The sequence below is a fragment of the Pteronotus mesoamericanus genome, unplaced genomic scaffold (assembly GCF_021234165.1).
Source record: "Pteronotus mesoamericanus isolate MK-2021 breed Mesoamerican mustached bat unplaced genomic scaffold, CSHL_Meso_final scaffold_54, whole genome shotgun sequence".
Taxonomy (NCBI): domain Eukaryota; kingdom Metazoa; phylum Chordata; class Mammalia; order Chiroptera; family Mormoopidae; genus Pteronotus; species Pteronotus mesoamericanus.
In genome coordinates, this window is record NW_026555321.1 from 14,977,683 (window position 1) to 14,996,909 (window position 19,227).

At 40.5% G+C, this 19,227-nt stretch overlaps 1 protein-coding gene across 1 annotated transcript in view; it reads right to left on the reverse strand.

Annotated features, from left to right (window-relative positions):
* The window catches only part of KAT2B (lysine acetyltransferase 2B), a 93,083-nt gene that overhangs the window by 22,075 nt on the left and 51,781 nt on the right, over positions 1-19,227 (reverse strand). Inside the window, exons 6-9 of the mRNA XM_054595554.1 lie at positions 14,053-14,244; positions 9,357-9,463; positions 4,731-4,856; positions 2,306-2,442 (exon numbers count right to left, since the gene is read on the reverse strand). Of these exons, the coding sequence (XP_054451529.1) occupies positions 2,306-2,442; positions 4,731-4,856; positions 9,357-9,463; positions 14,053-14,244 (562 nt within the window). The remainder of the gene's footprint in view (positions 1-2,305; positions 2,443-4,730; positions 4,857-9,356; positions 9,464-14,052; positions 14,245-19,227) is intronic.

Here is a 19,227-nt window from a genome sequence, read left to right on the forward strand (position 1 = left end):
ACATGGATATTTGGTATAGATTAGGAGTCACCAAACTTTTCTCTGAAGGGCCAGGTCTCTGTGGCAATTAGTCAACACTGTTGTGGTGTGAAAGCAGCCACAGATGACACATAAATGAATGGGTATAATGGTGTTCCAATAAAACTTTATTTAAAAGGAGGAGGGCAGACTGGATTTGGCCTATGGGCTATAGCTTGAGAACCCCTGGTTTGGAGGAATCCTCCCTAAGTTTTATAGGGCCCTCGGGATGACAGATCCCAAATTCTCTTTACAGGACCAGTGGGGACAGTCACATTTATATCGTCAGTAACTCTTTTTGGAGGGCAGTCTTCTTTCCAAAGAGGTATCTGTTGACCCATTCTCTATCCTAGCAGGCAGCCCAACCTGTGCCAGCATGTTACACTCCCTATTGTATTTAATACAGCAAGCCATAAGCAGGTAAAGTATTCAAACAGCTCCCCAGGGAAGAAAAGCCCCTAATTGGGAGTACTTGCTCATTTCATTGGTCTACAGGTGACCAGGTGCCACTGTAGTCAATTTCAAGCTACCAACATATTTAACAACCAGCTCACGGAATTCCTGAAAGTTTCACAACTGGCTCTGTATGCCAGTAGGAGCTACCTCCAGTAAGCTACAACATCCACCCAACAAATTCTGAAAGGTATGACTGCATCTACATTTTACAGCTGAAAAACCTGAGCTCAGCTAATCTGTGAAATTCCTAAATCCCTGAAAGACAAGTATGCGAAAGGTACTACACACAGCCTTTGTCCCCAGGTTTGGGTAACTAGGAGGAAAGACAATTTCATAATGAGGTCTTTCTATTACAACATTCCAGTTCTATGAACTACCCTTATACCCGAAAATAAATATCTAAGGAAACATGACAAATAAAAACTAGATATTTTAATCTAGCAGAGTCACACTTTAACTAAAGTTCAAAAAGATGTTTTGCAAAATAATCTCCAAGCTGTTTCTTGATCTCCTGGAAGCTGTCACAAATGCCTTAAAGTGCCCTGTTTCTGGATGGAATGCATGAAACGATGGCAGTACTTCTCCCCAAAATGCTTTATTTGAATCTAACCTCGAGCAAACAGACAAAATCCAAATGAAGGAATATTATACAAAACTAGTGACCAGGGCTCTTCAAAAATGGCACTGCCATGAAATACCAAAAGAGGGCTGGGAATTATTCTAGATGACAGACCGAAGAGATTAGAACCGAATGCAACCAATGTTATCAAGGACATAATATAGGTCGTTGAGTATATATTATGGATCTAATATACAGCTTATATCCAGATATATATATCTAATATAATAATATCTAAGATATCTGGATATAAGCTGTATATTAGGGAAGGTGTCAGCAAACTTTTCTATAAAGGGCCAGATAACAAATATTTTAGCCTTTGCGAGCCACACATCCCCTGTCTCAATTATTCAAATCTGCTCTTGTAATGCAAGGCAGACACAGACAATATGGTTCAAAAAACTTTACTGACAACAAGAGACAGTGGGCCAGATTTGGCCTGCAGGCTATAGTTTGCTAACCCATATATCAGACAATACTGTAACCTAGCTAAATTCTCTGCTCATGATAACTACATTGGATAATGTAAAAACATAGCCTTAATCTTACAAGACACAGGCAAAAATAGTTAGGGGTAAAGGGTTATGACATATATATTTTATTCTGAAATGGTTCTAAAAGGTTCACAGGAGAAAGGGAGAGATGGGGAGAGAGGCAAGGAGGAGCACAGAGACAAATCAAATGTAGCATAATATTAATAATTGGTGAATCTAAAAAGTCTTTATCATGGAATTTTTCCAACATTTATGGTGGTTTAAATTTTTCAAGATAAAAAGCTGAGGGAGATCTCGGCCAGGTGGCTTGGTTACTTGAAGCATGATCCCGTACACCAAAAAGTTGGTTCAATCCCCAGTCAGGGTGCATACGAGAGGCAACCAGTCACTGTTTCTCTCTCACATAGCTGTTTCTCTGTCTCTCTCTCATCAATAAACATATCCTCAGGTAAGGATTTAAAAAAAAAAAAAATTGAGGGAAGAGAAATAGCTTCATCAGTGTGAGATTATTACTAAGTTTCCCTGTGATATGATATTCACCAAGGGGAATCACCTCTCCAACCAGCTTTTCCTGCCCCCACTACCGTGACCACCAGGATAAATGCAAACCAGGTGCCGTGGCATGCTCACAGTGATACCGTCCCCATTTCCAGCAGCTAGAGTCGCTAGGAGGGCAAAAGGGGTCTACCAGCTGGCTGCCCAGGTTCACCCCGCTGACCTCTGGTCCAACCATCACTGCAGGGTCTGTGATGGTAGACATGACCTCGTTGATTAATTCCATTGGAATATCCCCCATAACTCGGGGTTTCTTGGCTTCCTCCAAAACATGAGAGTCATTCATTTTCCTCTTTTCTCCTGTTAGGATCAAAATAAAATGGCAAACAATGGGTTATTTTAAACACAAAGCTGGTAACATACGTTGACTAATCCAACCAATTGCCTAATAACACTAATAAGTATGAAAGTCAAACCTCAATTTGCCCAGGAAAGAGGTGGCAATGGATGGTGGAGAAAAGGAAGTGGGAGGGCCCAATAACTGCCAACGACAGATCCGTTCTGAATGTTTTCTATTTCCAATGATGCTGTTTAACTTAATATGAGTTATTAAAGCATACATTTCTCCATTCGTAAATACAAGGAGTTATTCTAGTTATCATTCATTATTAACTCTAATTTAGTCCCTTCGTGGTTAGAGAACCTAGTCCATGTAATACCAAAATGTCACAGTTTTTTTAAACTGGCTTTATAGCCTAAAACATGACCAATTATTTATAAATGTGTAGTGTGTTCTTGGAATAAATGTGTATTTTCTGATTTTTAGGAGTAATAATCTCTATACAACCATTTGATTGAGCTTGCTGATCATGTTTTCAGGACTTCTATGCCATCACAGGTAGTTCTGTCTGCTTGATTTATGAACTACCCAGAGATGTTTCTTTGTTTTCAACTGTTGGTTGATTTATTTTTCCTTGTAGTTCTGTTAATTCTCTCCTTTATGTATATATGTTTATATATGTGTGTATATATATTATATACACATCTATATATGTTTGAAATATACTAGTGAAGTATTTTATTTTGCTAATCAATTCAATTTTTTCATTATCTCTCAAAATGCTTCTTTTTTTTGGGGGGGGGGGGGCTTTAAAATGATGCTTCACAAAGTAAGCAGGGTCATTGTTAACATGTCACATGCTGGTAAAGGCCAGGCAAAGACAAGGAAAACTTTCTCCCAACTTCCTCTTTAAATTGCTTGGTGGCTTTTTGATTTTCTTTTTTCCACTATCATGCTGGTTTTCCTTAATCTTTTTCTGTTATAGCATATATTTATTTTTACAATTAATTTTTTTTTAATTTTAGATATTCCAGTGTAATTGATTCTTCAGGAGAGAATCCCACTAAGCACATTTCCATACAGCAATCTCACTATCTTTAGTTCAAAAGAAGAGCAATGTAAAGTATCTTGTCCATCCAAGATACTTCCAGAAATATTATGTGTTAATTACTAAATGAACTTTTTGAGTTCTTGTTTTTGTAACTCTCTTAGTTGTATCAGAGGTAACCAACAAGCCTTCAAATTCCATGATGCCCTGAAAGTAATGCTGTGAACTATTTATTCTGTAGCTGAGGTGTATACCTAGTAAGCCCCCAACTTGAGGGACTGCTAATAGTATTAAGAAAGAATCTGAGGCTACATCCGAGTTCACTGGCAGAGTGTCTGGATTGAGTGGTGTCTCCCTTGCACGCGGGAGAGAGAATACAGAATGGAGGCACACATGCTAAAAATTTGGTACTTCATATACAATCCTCTTCTCTCCCTCTTTTATGTCACTTCTTTAAAGTCAAACTTTGGTCATATCCAAGATTTGTTTGATGTCAAGCCTGTGGCCAGAAATGCAACCTTCAAAACATTCTTTTTCTGTGAAATCAAAACTTTAGGATTAAGAAATGTTTGTGCCCATGTGGCATATTACATAAATGGTCAAAGTCTTTACCCTCCTGGTATCCACACTCCACCATGTGATTTTGCAGTTCTTCCTACACAAGGAGCAAACTATATTTCTCCACCCTTGACTCTGAGTTTCACCATGTGATTTGCTTTGGATGATAAAATAAGGCAGGAGTGATGGTATCCCAGTGCTAAGCCTAGGCTTTAAGAAACTATTTCTGCCTCCTCTCTGGTGCTTCTGACATCATTATAAAGACCCATTATATTCTGTCCCAAGAAAAGAAAACAAAAGCCCAATGATCCCAGGAGGAGGAGGAGAAATATATGGAACAGAGATGCTCCAGCTTTAGATTCTTGTTAAGCCCAGGACAGAGCCCCAGTCAACAGGTAGAACTCAGGAGCAAGCCTGGCCAAGACTTAATGAGGCAGCTGAGACCAGCCACCAGCCAGGCAACACACAGAATGAGAGAACTGTCATAATAAAAGATTATGGTTTGATTTTAAGGTTCTGCACTTTGGGTTGGTTTGTTACACAGTCATAACTACCCAATACAGCTCCAAGTCATTTATAGCCATTGAAATCCTGGACATGAACAATCTGTAGTTGGTCTAAGTCTACTTCTGGAATGTCTCAGATTACAAGAGAACTTCTAAGGCAATTCACAACCCTCTATTATGTCCCCTAAGTGATTACCTGGGTTTGCCTCAAGCCCAGAAGAGCCTTTGCTGGAAGGACTGGTGCTCCCTCCATTTGGCTGCTCAAGGGAAGATGAGTTTGAATTGTAGGAAATCGTCCCAGCCACAGGAGGTGGATTGATGACTGTCTCAAGAAAAGGAAAATAAGGTATTAGATAACTTTTGTCTTAGATAATGAGGAACCAAGTGCACATGAGACCATCCCATTCCCGCCCAATTACCTCAAAGAAGTCATCTTTAAAATAAAAGAAATGGGGTCAATGTGAGCATGATAATAAAGACAGAAAAGGATTATAACCCACAGAGTAGAATAAAAATATCTGAGTTCATAGTGATAAAATCACAAATGAAAAGAAAAATAAGTGGGGAGAAGGTAAAGCTCTTTCTTACAGAATGCCAACAAAGAAATAAGGAAGGAATTATGGAAGTTAGAAAAAAAAAATTTGGCAGCCAGCATATAATAATCAATTTAGGAGAATCATCTGTGCAGGCTAAACCTTGTGAGAATAATTCTGAAGAAGACAGATAATTTCAAAGTATCTCCCCACAAAAGTACTTTTTTATTACAAGAGGAAAAATGGTAACATGGCTGTGGAGAAACCTTGTAAAATACCACCTTAATCAAGTGATCAAACTTAATATCAACAAAACAGGACAGGTCATCATCACGTGCCCCCTGATGTGATGCAAAATATGCTATAAACCACATGATTGAGAAAAGAGGCAAAAACATAAAATAGCTTATAAATAATAAGGTTTTAACCTTGCATCAAGATTAAAATTCCTTACTTTGATAACTACACTGTTAAGTAAGAGAATGGCCTTGTTCTTGGGAGATACTCACTGAAGTCAGTAAAGGGGTATGATGTTTGCAAATTTCAAGTAGTTTAGGGGAAAAAAATTAGAGACAGAGATAGAAGAGAAACAGAGAGAGAGAGAGAGAAGGGATGAGAAAGCAAGTATGGAAAAATGTTAACAATCAGCGAACCTGCATAAAGTATACACAATACACAAAATTTCGTTGTTCTATTCTTGTAACTTTTATGTAAGTTTGAGAGTATTTCCAAACAAAACCTTTTCTTAAAGCCAGTGTAAGAAATAGGATGTTGCTTTGCTAGTGTGCTGCTGATCTGTAGCTGATGAGGTGAGAGTGGACGAGGGATACAGACATTTTCAGTGACACTGGTCACATATGCGACAGAGTTTGCCAGTGCAGGCAGCTGTCCACAGAGAATGTTGACCTAAGTTTCAGTGCAAACACCATTCAGTGTGCAGAGGCTATTCCCAGCAGCCCAGAAAGTGATGGAACAAGTAACCCAAGCCACAGAGAGACACCAGTCCACGGCACCACGAACTGAATAATAGCAGTCTGCATGAAAGACTCAGAATATACTAAAGTGCCACGCTATATGGTTTTCCTTCCAGTACACAGGCCTCCTGAATTTCAAAGTACACTGGAGTGAGTCTACACAAAGAGGAAGCTCTGGTGATTCTGAAGACATCTCGGTATCTTGCACAACTGCAGAGCCATCATTATGAATGTCATTTATCACAGTTGCACAGATGTGCAGACATGCCAATTAAGTCAATGATTGCACTCTTCTCTCCCCAAAGAGAGCTCACTGCAATTAAAGTACAACAGGAGAAGACAGCCTGTTTCCAATGGCTCCAGGTAATACTGAAGAGTACAATCCAGCTGAACTGGGTTACAACCTTAGCCATAGAAATAAACATGGAATTCCCAGCGGGACAGAGATAACTCTGCCTTCTCCATCCTGTGCCATGACGGATAATTTGCTGGAAGTGGAAGAGACTGGGAAGCAGTTTGAGCAGGCAAGCGTCAGGGAGACTTTTGAGCAGGCAGGATCTCTCCAGAAGACCCTCCAGAAAAGAATTAAGTGGACTGTGCTGAATAGCTTTGGTGTCCCCCTGTCTGAAGGAAGAGACTGTGTCCTTCACTCATTCCTTCCACAAGCACTCGCCTGTCCATTTGCAATGCACAGGAAAGTAGCGCAATGCAGTGGTCAGAGGTCTGGCTGGTAATGCAGTATATAGTGCTTAGGAATTAGGCAGACCCGCGTGTAAAACCCAGTTTTGTCACTTAACGAGATCTGGTCTTGTGCAATTCTCATCTATGAATAAATGGGATAAAATAGCAACTTCCCAGGCTTTGTGTTAAGGCTTAATGACATGAAGCAAGCTTCATAGGCGAGCACTTAATGGAAGTATCAGTTACTATCATTACTGTGACAAAACTGGGTCTCTGACGATTTAGGGGTCACACTCATAGAAAAGAAAAGATGTACAGAAAAAAATGGGTCTAGGATAACATGAGGTAAGTATTGCATGACACAGTAGTTCTCAGATATTGCTGCACATCAGAATCACGTGGGGAGCTTTTAAAATGCCTAGGCCACACCCTAGGCAAATTACATCACACGTTCTGGGGAGGGGACTCAGAAATTAGTATTATTTTAAATCACCACGGGTGATGCCATTGTGCAGCCAAGTTTGAGAACCAAGGGTAGGATATACTCAAGGTTCTGTGGAGGCGAGAAAGAAAAGCGATCCAGGGCTGGCTAGAAGGCACGGGAAGAATTAGGGAAGAGTCTGTGGATGAGATGCCATTTGAAAGGCAGCAGAGATCACGACAAAGATAAAGTGAACAGCACAGGGACAAAAAGGCATACGCCCAGTCACCACAGTAAACACATCCAGTAAACTCAGGTTTGGAGGAAAAGGGCAATATGCACAGAGAGACCCCAAAGGGCTACAGGTTTGGGACGAGAAAAACATGCAACTATATTCTATGACCTCAGGTAAAACAGAATATATATATAATTTTCTTATATATTCTTTTCTGGAGGATCTCCTGGAGAGATCCGGTCTGCTCAAAAGTCTTCCTGACCCTAACACACACACACACGCGCACGCACGCACGCACGCACGCACGCGCATTTTTGGTAACAAGAATGCAAACAAAAAGGTTTTGATCCAAAACAAAATGCCTCATTCCTTAAGTATTCTGCTTTGTAGGAATTTAATTATATTTCCATCCAAACTTGGACTCTATATGAAAAAAAATTTTTAAATACCTTCTCAAATGCATTATGCTGAGTAAAAGGAGCCATATTCAAAAAGCTATGTACTAAATGATTCCATTCATATGACCTTCTAGAAAAGACAAAAATAATAATAATAACTATAGAGAAAATACAATTCGTGGTAGTCAGTGCTGGGGGTAGGCAATGAAAGAACTACATAGGAGTACAACAGAACTTTTCAGGGTGATGCAACTGTTCTATAATTTGATGGTAGTGGGTGGTTACACAATAATGTATGTTTGTCCACATTCACAGAACCAGCCCTGGCTGGTGTGGCACAGCGGACTGAGTGCCGGCCTGCTAACCAAAGGGTGGCCGGTTCGATTCCCAGTCAGAGCACATGCCTGGCTTGTAGGCCAGGTCCCCAGGCCCCCCAGTAGGGGGCATGCAAGAGGCAATGACACACTGATGTTTCTCTCCCTTTCTTCCTCCCTTCCCCTCTCTCTAAAAATAAATAAATAAAATCTTTTTTTTTTTAATTTCACAGAACTATATACTAGAAAGGGTCACTTTTATTTAATGTAAAATTCTTTCTGGGGAAAAAAAATAGCAAGAACAAAATTATTTCCTGGGGGCGATACTTACAAGCCCCCCTATTACACATTGAGCTAGGGCTACTAACATCTCTAAAAGCAAAATTCTGCATTCTGCCCTGGCTGGTATGGCTCAGTGGATTGAGCACCAGCCTGCAAATCAAAAGGTAGCTGGTTCAATTCCTGGTCAGGGCACATGCCTGTGTTGCAGGCAAGGTCCCCAGATGGAGAGGTGCAAGGAGCAGCTGATCAATATTTCTCTCGCACATTATGTTTCTCTCCCTCTCTATCTCCCTCCCTTCCCTTCTCTCTAAAAAATAAATAAATAAAATCTTTTTTAAAAAATTCTGCATTCTGTCTTTCCCAATGGCCACATACACATGACTATTTTGGCATCTCTGATTCCTCCCAGTATCAAAGGCAGAAATCCAGATCGTCACTCTGGAATCAGCATGACTCCACAAATCACATGTCTTCCATCCTCACGAAAATGCCAGGTGCTGCTACCGGCTGACTCAAAGCAATGTCAAGGATGTCCTGGCCCCACTGGGAAGTTCATCATGGCCTGAGACAAGATTACTACTGTCTTCCACTCACCGTGCTATCATTACACATGACGGTAACTTGATACACAAAACAGACATCATGGATTCAGAAACCAGACTGAAACTTGATTCGTGGGCATATCAAGCCATTGACAGAGATTATAAGTGTCTTTAAAAACAGCCAGGAATGGACTGCAGAGCTGAGCTGTCTGGTATTTTACACCTCCTACAAAATTGTAATGTGCAAGCTAAGCAAACTCAAGAGTAGGAACAGTAGTTGTTTTAACTGATTTGCACCTGCTCTCCTCAGTAACAGAGGTGCAGGTGCAAAATTTGCTGGCTCCAGTCTTCAATTTCTTGATGAAAAAAAACAAATAAATGCAGAGTGAACTGCAAGCAACCCTTCCTGGTTGTTCTCTGATTGATGCAAAAAGAAATTTACCTGTTTGGATTCCTAGCTGGCTGGTTCTGGAAGAGGCTGATAGGAAGTCCTGATCCCAGATGGGAGAGTTCTGACTATAAACTTCTTCTTCTAACATGGACAGAAACCTGGACACAAGAATAAAAGCAATAGTAAGACCCAAAACTAACGTACTGCCAGAGAAACGGAAGCACTAGCCATCTGTGGCCATCACCTGAACATCAGCCTCTCACATTCAACTCGCAGACGTGCTACACAATCATGACTCAAATGATAATTTTGTCGGGGGGCCCTGGAATATTCACAAGAATGCATTTCTACACATTTGTTTTCTTTTGACTCGGCATAGACTGACATAACATAGACTACACATGGCATTGCACCAGGAGAATTGGGGATTTCAGTCCTCTAGGTAGCTGTCATTGTCAGTCGTTACCATGACAAAAGTTACTAACCTTCAGCCAGCACTCGCCAAGGGCCTGCACTGTTCTCATGACTTACTGAATCCTCACATCAACTCAATGAGTTATGTATATTATTTTTATTTATCCCACACACACATGGCTTTTACTCTTAACTTCTAACTTACTTGATCTTCACACCTTTACAGATGAAAAAACTTAAGGCAGAGAGAGATTAAATAACTGGTACCAAGTCCCACAACTAGTAAATTCAGGACCAAGATTGAACCAGTAGTTAATTACTAAGTTATATGGCCTGTTGTGTTGTAAACCAAATGGATCTCAAGTTCTAGGGGCCCACAGAAATTACCTGGAGACCTTGTTTGAAAAACAGCTACCCACACTTCACCTAGGCTTACTGGGCCTCGGGAACTAAGTTTTGGTGAGTATCTTAGATAATTCTTATGTTCACCAAAAATGAAGAACTATGGTTGAAATACCAACAAAAATCTACTCTTCTGGTACTAGAATATTTTCCTGCAAGCCACTTTTAAGGTACATTAACTCTAGTGGAAGAACAAAGAATAACAGCTAAGAGCTTGGGCTCTAGAATTTATTTAAGAAGCTCACCACTTATTTGTATGATCTTGAAACAGGTTCTTAACTTTCCTCTTCCCCAGTGTCCCCTTTTATAAAATGGAAATACCAACAGTAATTCCTGCCTAAGGTGGTCGGGAGGGATAAGCTAATGTACGTGCCTAAAATGGTGCCTGAACCCTAGTATGTGCTTCGTTCATTCATTCACTCAACAGATATCGATGGCACACCTACCAAGTGCCAGGCACTGAGTTAGGTGCTAGAAGGACAGGGCAAACAACCACTTGCCCTCTGGAAGTTTAGAGTGTAATGACGCAATAAAGGTTAGCTAGTATAAGCCATCTATATCCCTTCTCTGAAATTGTAAAAGCCAAAAGCCCTTAAAAAAAAGATTTCCCATAACCCATTTTGCAACAAAATCTGACCTTAACATACATAAGACTATTTATAGTCTTTATAATTATGAATGGATTTAATTTGGGAGAATTAACCCCACTCCTGGAGCTGTACTCTATGGCACATGTGTAATATTGATTACCTTTATAAAATTTTTAAATTTTTATATTGTAAAACATATCCAGCACCAAGGTCTTGGACAGCTGATCAAACACTTGTTATCATCATCATCACTATTACTAAAAATATTATTGTTATTCTCAATATTCTTCTTGCAAGATTTTAGATGATTTCAGGGGAGAGAAGAGTTGGTTTCTTGGATGTAAAAACAGATGGGAAAAGGTCCTGGGATTTCTTCTGACTTGCTGCTCATAGAAAATTTAAAAACAAGGTACCACTTGAATGAATACCTAACCTCACTTGATAGTGTAATTCATGCTTTACAGAAACCACATGAGTCATTTCTTGCTAAGCAAGCCACCATTAAGGAATGTTTGAAAACACGTTAGCATGTTTCTTACCAAACAGAGAAAGACGGACAGCATCCTATCTTGATCTTGCAGATGAGAGAAGGTTCTTGATTCATTTCCCCCTTTTCCTAAGCAGACCTGCCCTTCCCTTACACAGTCCTCAAGATTTTCCCAACTGCCCTTCATCACAGAAGTAAGTTTCCTTTCCTTTCCTAGACTACTCCTTTGTTCGTAATTAGATACTCAAAACACTTCACAGAGCTGGGCACAGACTCACCAAAGAAAAATGCCATTAGTAACTTAGAAAAATAATTACATGTGTGTGTTATATATGCATATACAGATGTAGTTATTTCATTATAATAAAGAATGGTCTCATATAATGACATGAGAGTGTGCTTGTTTTATAAACACAGAATACAAAATTGTATGTGAACTAAAAGAACATAATACATGTAGAAATATCTAGAAATATCTGAAAGCACTAAAGGCAGGGCTGAGGCAGGTGTTATACTCCTTAACAATTTTCATCAACGTGCACTTTTATCACTTTTAGAATGAAATATAGATATTAAGCTTTTTTTAAACAACCTTGTAAGCAGGTAGATGGGGGAAAGGCACAAGGTAAAGCCAAGTGGGCAAAGCATGAAGAGGAGGCAGGTAAGGAGGAAGGCTCTGGAAATGCCTCTGTGAACCAGCGGCCTCCCAGGTGGTACGGAGGGCGCTGCAGCTCTTGCTTGGAAACAGTGCCCAAGACTCAATCTCGGGCTTCAACCCATGTGCGATTCTGCTGCCAAACCTGTTGGTATAATTCCCTAACAGCCTCAAATGTTGTTCTAGTCCATGAAAAGAGATTTAAAAAGAGAAGTGGGTGGTAATTTTACCCTACCATTAGTAAAAGAGAAGAAAAAGCAGCATTGATTAGCTCAACAGCACAAGCATGCCAGAACTATGGGTTGAAGGAACAAACCACCCTATAATTAGCAAATATCTGCAAGAAGCGAAATACATTTGCTATGGGGAAAAAATTGTCACTATGCAATATAATTAAAATTTTTCTTTAAGCACTATCGAAGGTGGGGGGGTCCTCTTTTCCTCTTTGTCCCTTGGCTTAGAGACCAAATGACGACTATAATCTGAAAACATAAAATGCTGCTTATGTGGCAAATGCAATAGAGACAGTAGTAAGAAAATGGCTTTAATCTCTAAGGGAAGGAGCTTAGACTAGTTAAAAGGCAGCCACTGAAACAGATGAGCATGCCCAGAGTTCATAACACATTTAGGGGTAACATCCAAACTGCAGTTTAAGTGCTTCTAAATCTTGCCCCCTGGAGGGAGACAAATTGTTCATGTCATGCCTCAGTCTCAGCTGCTGGTTTTCTCAATAAAATACTGAAAATTGGGATGCAAGGACTTACATGCAAATATTGGACTTTCAGTGAAATCTCATCAGGTTTACCCATAACATCCTTCACATAAGGCTCCTGGTTTGTGTTAAGCAACAAAGGAATTTTGAACCTGAAAATCATTTTTCTTGTTGTTTTGGACCTAACATTTTTTTTTTTTTTTGAGAGAGAAGGGATGGGAGGGAGGGAGAGAGGGAGAGAAACATTGATGCGAGAGAAACATCAATCGGTTGCCTCTTGTACACACCCTGACCTGGGACTGAACCCACAACACAGGTATGTGCCCTGACTGAGAATTGAACTGGCAACCTTTGGCTTTGCAGGCTGATGCCCAACCCACTGAGCCACACCAATCAGGGCATAGACCTAGCTTATTTTAAAAAATTAAAATTGTCTTTCCTAAGACACAAACTGGGTAATCCAGTAATAATATCTTAATAATAAAAACCTAGTTTTGCAACTACAACAGGGTTTCCTCCATCTTTGGTCAAAGAATAGAATACCTCCTCTCTTAAACTCTATTCTCTATACCAGCACGCCTAGAAGGCCTTTTTAGATTTTAACTTCTACCTCTCCTACCCAGCACTACTGTAGGCAGGATGACACCCACAAAATGAATGGTCTCATTCATGTTTTGCTATCATTGCTCCGTGACAAGTGCACACTCAGCGCCTTTTACCAGCAGCCTCTTAACTAAGATATTTGGTTCTCAGATTGGAAAATGCATTTGCAAGGCCAACGGTGCAACACTGCAACTTCCTATTCCCTTTAACACATGGCCTTCATTTGAAAAATATTTAAGTGATTTTTTATATATTGACGTTCTGGCAGGTGCAAGAAGCAAGGTGCCCAAGAGTATGTACATTCTACAAGAAGCCAAGCATACAAGTACAAAGAACACTGTGAAGAAAGCCCTTCTCTTCCTGTCCAGCTCTGCTCTTGGGGTCTGGTTTGCAAAGGGTTGAGGGGGCAGGCCCACTATGGCTGAGGCAGGAGCGATTCACTAGTCTTAGAAAGGGTTGGAGGTCTAGGATGGAAAAAACCGACCACTTGAGTTCTCTTGCACCACTTCTGAGTAGATGGAAACTGCTTCTGCACCCTCCCCCTCCTCCCATCCCCCTCTAGCTTCCTGGCAGCTGAATACACAAAACAAAGCACCACCCCCTTCTATGAAGCTCAGAGACAATGACACCCAGGTGGGATAGGTGGGGCGGAGGGAGCTCTGACCGCAGTCACACAAATTCAAGCTAATAACAGACGGACTGTGCAGTCCCCAGGAGGACTCGCAGAGGGGGCTGAGAAGGAGGGGGGTCCCTTTATCTCTCCTCCCTGAATGCTTTTCCTGTCATTCCTGATCTTGTTATTGATTCAAGCTTTGGCACTTATTTATCAATTTCAAGCCCCCAGATGAAACAAAGATTTGCAAGATCCAAAACCACTCCCTTACTTTGGGAAATGGGTGAGGATTAGAGTTCGTTTCTCAAGTGGCAGTTTGTCTTTTTCCTGTCTCGCTTGTTCCAGGAGTTGCCGTCTCATAACGGTGAAGACTGAGCGAAGCAGTGTCCTCCCAAACACCTGGGTGGTTTCATACCGAGGTAGACTGTCACAGAACTGGGGCACGTTGCAATAACACAGCCACCTGTGACAAGAGGAGACAAGCACAGTCAATATCTCTTAAACCCCCAGATCATCTGAAATATTTAATTATGGTTTCTCTAATCCTATTAACCAGAGCAGGAGAAACTGGGGCTGCAATGACAAGCAACAGTATCACTACCAGCTAGTGACACCTGTGAATTAGATGAGCTCGCCCATATACAACCACTTGGGTCCAGTTCCATGAAAATCGTTCCATTCTACAGCATCATGCAGTGAGTCCTGCAGTCAGGCAGCCGGGGATCAAGTCCCCGCTGTGTCACTTAACTGGTTGCATGACTTTGGAAATTTGATTACACTCTTAAGTCTCCATTTCCTTACCTATAAAATGGGCAGGAAAAGAGCAATTAAGAGTCTCTGGCACAGAAAGAGTAGTTTAAATTTTTTAACAAAAAGCTTTTGTGAAAGTATTAGAATTCCTCCACCTAGTCCTCTGAGTAAAATTTAAGGTTCCTTTAAAGTGCCTACACAGCACTCAACATACCCCTAACACTTTGGTGGGAAGATAAAGATCTTCAAGACTGTTTAAAACTCAGTCACAAAACGCAGGAAGTAATGAACTTCCACCATCTGTTGCTTAGGCACATCTCCATGACTCAGGCTCAAAGTCAAAATTATACTTCAGCTTTGCACAAGGCCGGAGGGATGCCCAGGCCCAGAGGGAAACCCGGGGCTTTCTTGAGATCTGACCACAGCTCTGGAGTTCACGGGCTCTGTAGGGCACATGATCTGCAAAGCTCATTCAGCCCAGGAAAGTGATTCAAAAATCAACCCTCTTTCTTGTTGGTCTCCCAGAGCTCCAAACTCTCGTTCCCAAGGCGGCGGAACAGGAATGCACACTGGGGGGTCACAGAGGGCAGCTCCAGACCAGGGCAGGGTCAGAAGCTTCACTGCACAGATCCTTATTCCTTGGTGGCGGATCTAAACATCCTCTTCCAGGTCAGGCCTGCTTTCTAAAAATTAAAACCTAGCTACCCTGTGTGTCTTCCGGGCGGCCTTTAAAGGGGGGGGGAAGGGCTCTGCTGTGCCCATGCAGCTATAGGAAGCTCCCCAGGAGCTCCCACCCCTTCAGTAAGCAGGGGAGTAATATTAACTTACTTGTGCTTATTAGCTTTTTTTCCTTACTCTGTATTACTTCATATTTCCTGTGTGTTGGTATGTGTGGGGTTTTTCATCTTGAGGAAAGAAAACTTTCATTAGTGTTAGTCCATCTGCCTAGATTCAAAATTAACCTTAAACCTTTGCTATCATTTCGAATCTTCACTCAACTTTTCTGTCTTAATAATTTACACTCAAATGTCATTTTATGACTGTAGTACCGAAATGGGGATCTTAAGTGTTGTGTTGTGTCTTCTCAAGTTGGAAACAGTGATCTTGGCTGGTAGCGAAAAAGGAAAGCTAGAAAGTGCATTTCTTTAGTGAATTTATAGGGCATTTCATGTAGAAATTCATCACCGTCAAGGCCCATCATTTCTGGACGTTAGTCTGTGGCCCCCTAATGAGGTTAAAAGAATATTATAAAACTAACAAATGTGAAGAGTTAAACAGTCACAAACTTTAATAATGTGAAGTTCAGCTTCATGAGACTTAGGCTATCACAAGGCTATTTGAAAGACTTAATATTAAGATAGGTCTAGTCTTCTGCAATGGAAGATTTGAGAGTTTAAGGATTCAGACCCGTACTGTCTAGTGAATCTGTCCATGATGAAGAGAATGTTCTCCTCCTGAGTTGATTCAGTAGCCACCAGCCACATGTAACTACTGGGCACTTGTAATGTGGTTAGTACACCCAAAAGCTTAATTTTTAATGTTACTTAATTCTAATCGATTTTAAATTTATTTTTAAGTAGCACAATGTAAAATATTTTTCTATTAAACATAACTTTGTTTTGATAGGTCTCCGTTTAGCTTCAACCACTTAAAATTTAGTGAATAAATTGAGATGTATTGTAAGTATAAAATATACACCGGATTTAGAAGACTTAACAGGAGAAAATTACATCATTAATAATTTTTCATATTACACAGTGAAATAATATTTTTACATATTGGGTAAAACATGAAAATTAATGTCTTGTGCTTACTTTTTAAAATATAGCTACTAGAAAATTTTAAATTAGCCCTGGCTGGTGTGGCTCAGTGGATTGAGTGCCAGACTACAAACAGAAAGGTCACTGGTTCAATTCCCAGTCAGGGCACATGTCTGGGTTGCGAGCCAGGTCCCCAGTTCCAGGTGTGTGAGAGGCAACCAATCAATGTATCTCTCACACATGGATGTTTCTCCCCCTATCTTTCTCCCTCCTTCCCCTCTCTAAAAATAAATAAATAAAATCTTTTTTTTTTAAAGAAAATTTTAAATTACATGTGTGGTTCACATTATGTATCTGTTGGGCAGTGCTGATTTCTAAAAAGCATTTCCATCTGTAGAAGGGTCACAGACGTCTGAGGCTCTACTTAAGATGTTATCTCTGCTATAGCAAAGGTAGGTTATAGGTATCATCCAAATATTATCCGAAAGTATCTACTAGATCATTTAAACATCCCAGCGTAAGAGGAAGGCAACATAAGTTATAATCATCTAGAAAAAATTTACCAATAATGAGTTTCCATTCATTTCCTCAAGAATTTTTTTATAGAACTCAGTTTACACTTTTAGTTTAGTTTTGTTCTTACTTCCAAGATCAATCTTACTTTATAAATAAGTTTGAGAAGACAAAGAGGCTGAGTCAAAGTGTGGTGTTTTGTGCTTTTTTCATAACTGATGTGGGCGTTGCATGTAGTAAGACGGAAAGAAAAAAATGGGAACTTGTGGGCCTTGTCTCTGCACCCACATTCCTCCAAAGACTTAACTGTAGAAAAAGACTTTGCCTAAATGACTGGTTCCAGGTCTTCTGAAAAGAAGTGAAAGGCTAGTTTATTCATTTTTGCATGCCTAAAAGCAATGGCGTGTGTATGCTATTTACTGATTGTTTGAATAACTTAGATTTTTTTACAGCATCATGATGATTTGCAAGCACCCTGCTTTCTTTAAAGCATGAACAGCACCGGGGAACTTGAGGGCAGCAGACCGTGCCATCCTACTCACTGCTGGACGGAAAGTCCTCAGGGTTTCAAAGGACTTCGGTGACCTCTCCTAGTTCACTGTAACTAAAGGCTATTCACTCTTAGAGTTCAGACTAGAAACTAGGTCTCCTACCTCCTAGTCCACTGTTCTTTCCCTGCTTCCTGACAAACCATCCTAGACTGACATGGCTAGTTAGGAACACTCAGTAAGCGTGGTGGCTGGCCATACTTCATAGAACAACACTTACCTGAAATTGTTTCACCAAAATCAACTTACTTACATCTAACTCGCCCTGTGTTCTTACAAAACATTTCCCCAAGATAGAGGTGGCAGGAACTTTCAAAAGTTCTGCACATCTCAGAATCAAAGGCAAATTATTTGCCATTTTTCCTTCAGCAGATTCTGTTGGTCAGACGTATTTTATAATACGTCATATCCCTCTAACACGTTATTTTCAGGTTATTTCTTCATGGAATTATATTAATAGTTATAGTGCGCCATCATGAAATCCAGGGCATTTCAGCTTAACAATAACCCACAACCTTCAGACCAACTAAAATCCAGAGAATGTCAAAACTTTGTCCAGATTTTTTTCTAAAATGACGGTGATTTCTGGGGAATATATATAATGTATATTTGATATGTACCTGTATCAATGATCAATTTTAAGTATATCTTAACATTAATGTCAAATATTTTCAATAGGTATCTTTCCTTTACTCAGAGCAGAGAGTATAAGTAATTTAAGCAGTTCTACTGTTCAATTTATGTTCAATTTTTTTTTCCTGGATGAGTCTTCAATGGTTAGCTCTGTGATGAACATACTCATTTTCTGAGTCCACTCTTTTCCTATCTCACCCCATTTTCCTGTTGATGTGAGCTCCAGATGCAGCCCATTTGTTCCAATCGCCACAACTGCTGTAAATTATATCCTAAGCCAGCATTACCAGTCCTAAGTTTCACTTACACATCGAGATAAAGTCCAGTGTGCCTGCAGCCTGTAATATTACCCATTTTTTAGAAGATTAGTATCAGTGAGACACCCTGTCACAGTGGTGTGTGGTTATTTAAATTCCTGAGTAGTCATGACTGTGAGGTTTTACTCTGAAAACAATTATTCTCATAATTTTCACAGGTTGTTTCTACTTCCCCTTCTTCCTCACCACAGTGTGATGGTGGGGAAGCAGGGGAGGGTTGTCTCCATTCATTTCCTTATTTATTATTAACAGAGGCTCTTGGTCTACATTCCACCTAGAAATCAGCAGGTTTCAGAACTCATCAGGGCGTATTCATTTCAGTCTCTCAGCGGGCTTCCCTTCGTCACTGGCGGACTCCCCGCCCTCCTCCGTCCTCCTCAGCTGTTGGCTCAGGCTGCTGGGCTGAAGAGGATTCTGCTGCTGCCTTTCCCCGTTACCTTAGTTTCTACAGTGATGTTCCAGTAAGTGCACTCTCAGTGCACTTATTCAGTGGTACATGCTCCAGCTTAAGAGTCCCATGTTGGCAGTGACTGAGTTTTAGGCAACAACGTGTGTGGGAGGAAATCGATGACTAGCATCTTCCCAGTACCTGCTCTGTGCACCAGACACTACGTACAAACAACCCCATGGAACACTCACCACACGTAAGAGACTTGGACAGAGAAAGATACTAAAGGTCAAGGTGGTGAAATGACTGGTCTAAAGAGCACAGAACTAGGACGGAGTGGGCCCGTGATTCACACCCACTGTTCATTCCAAAGCTTATTTCTAGTTTTACTACTCCTCAAGTATTTATAAGTTCCACCCATTTCTTGGTAAGTCCTAAGTGCTAATAGTATTTTTATTCGGCTTTCTAAAATACTGTAATATCACCCATGCTACTTCACATTTAATTCTCCTTCTTGATGAAACAATTTTTCCTCCA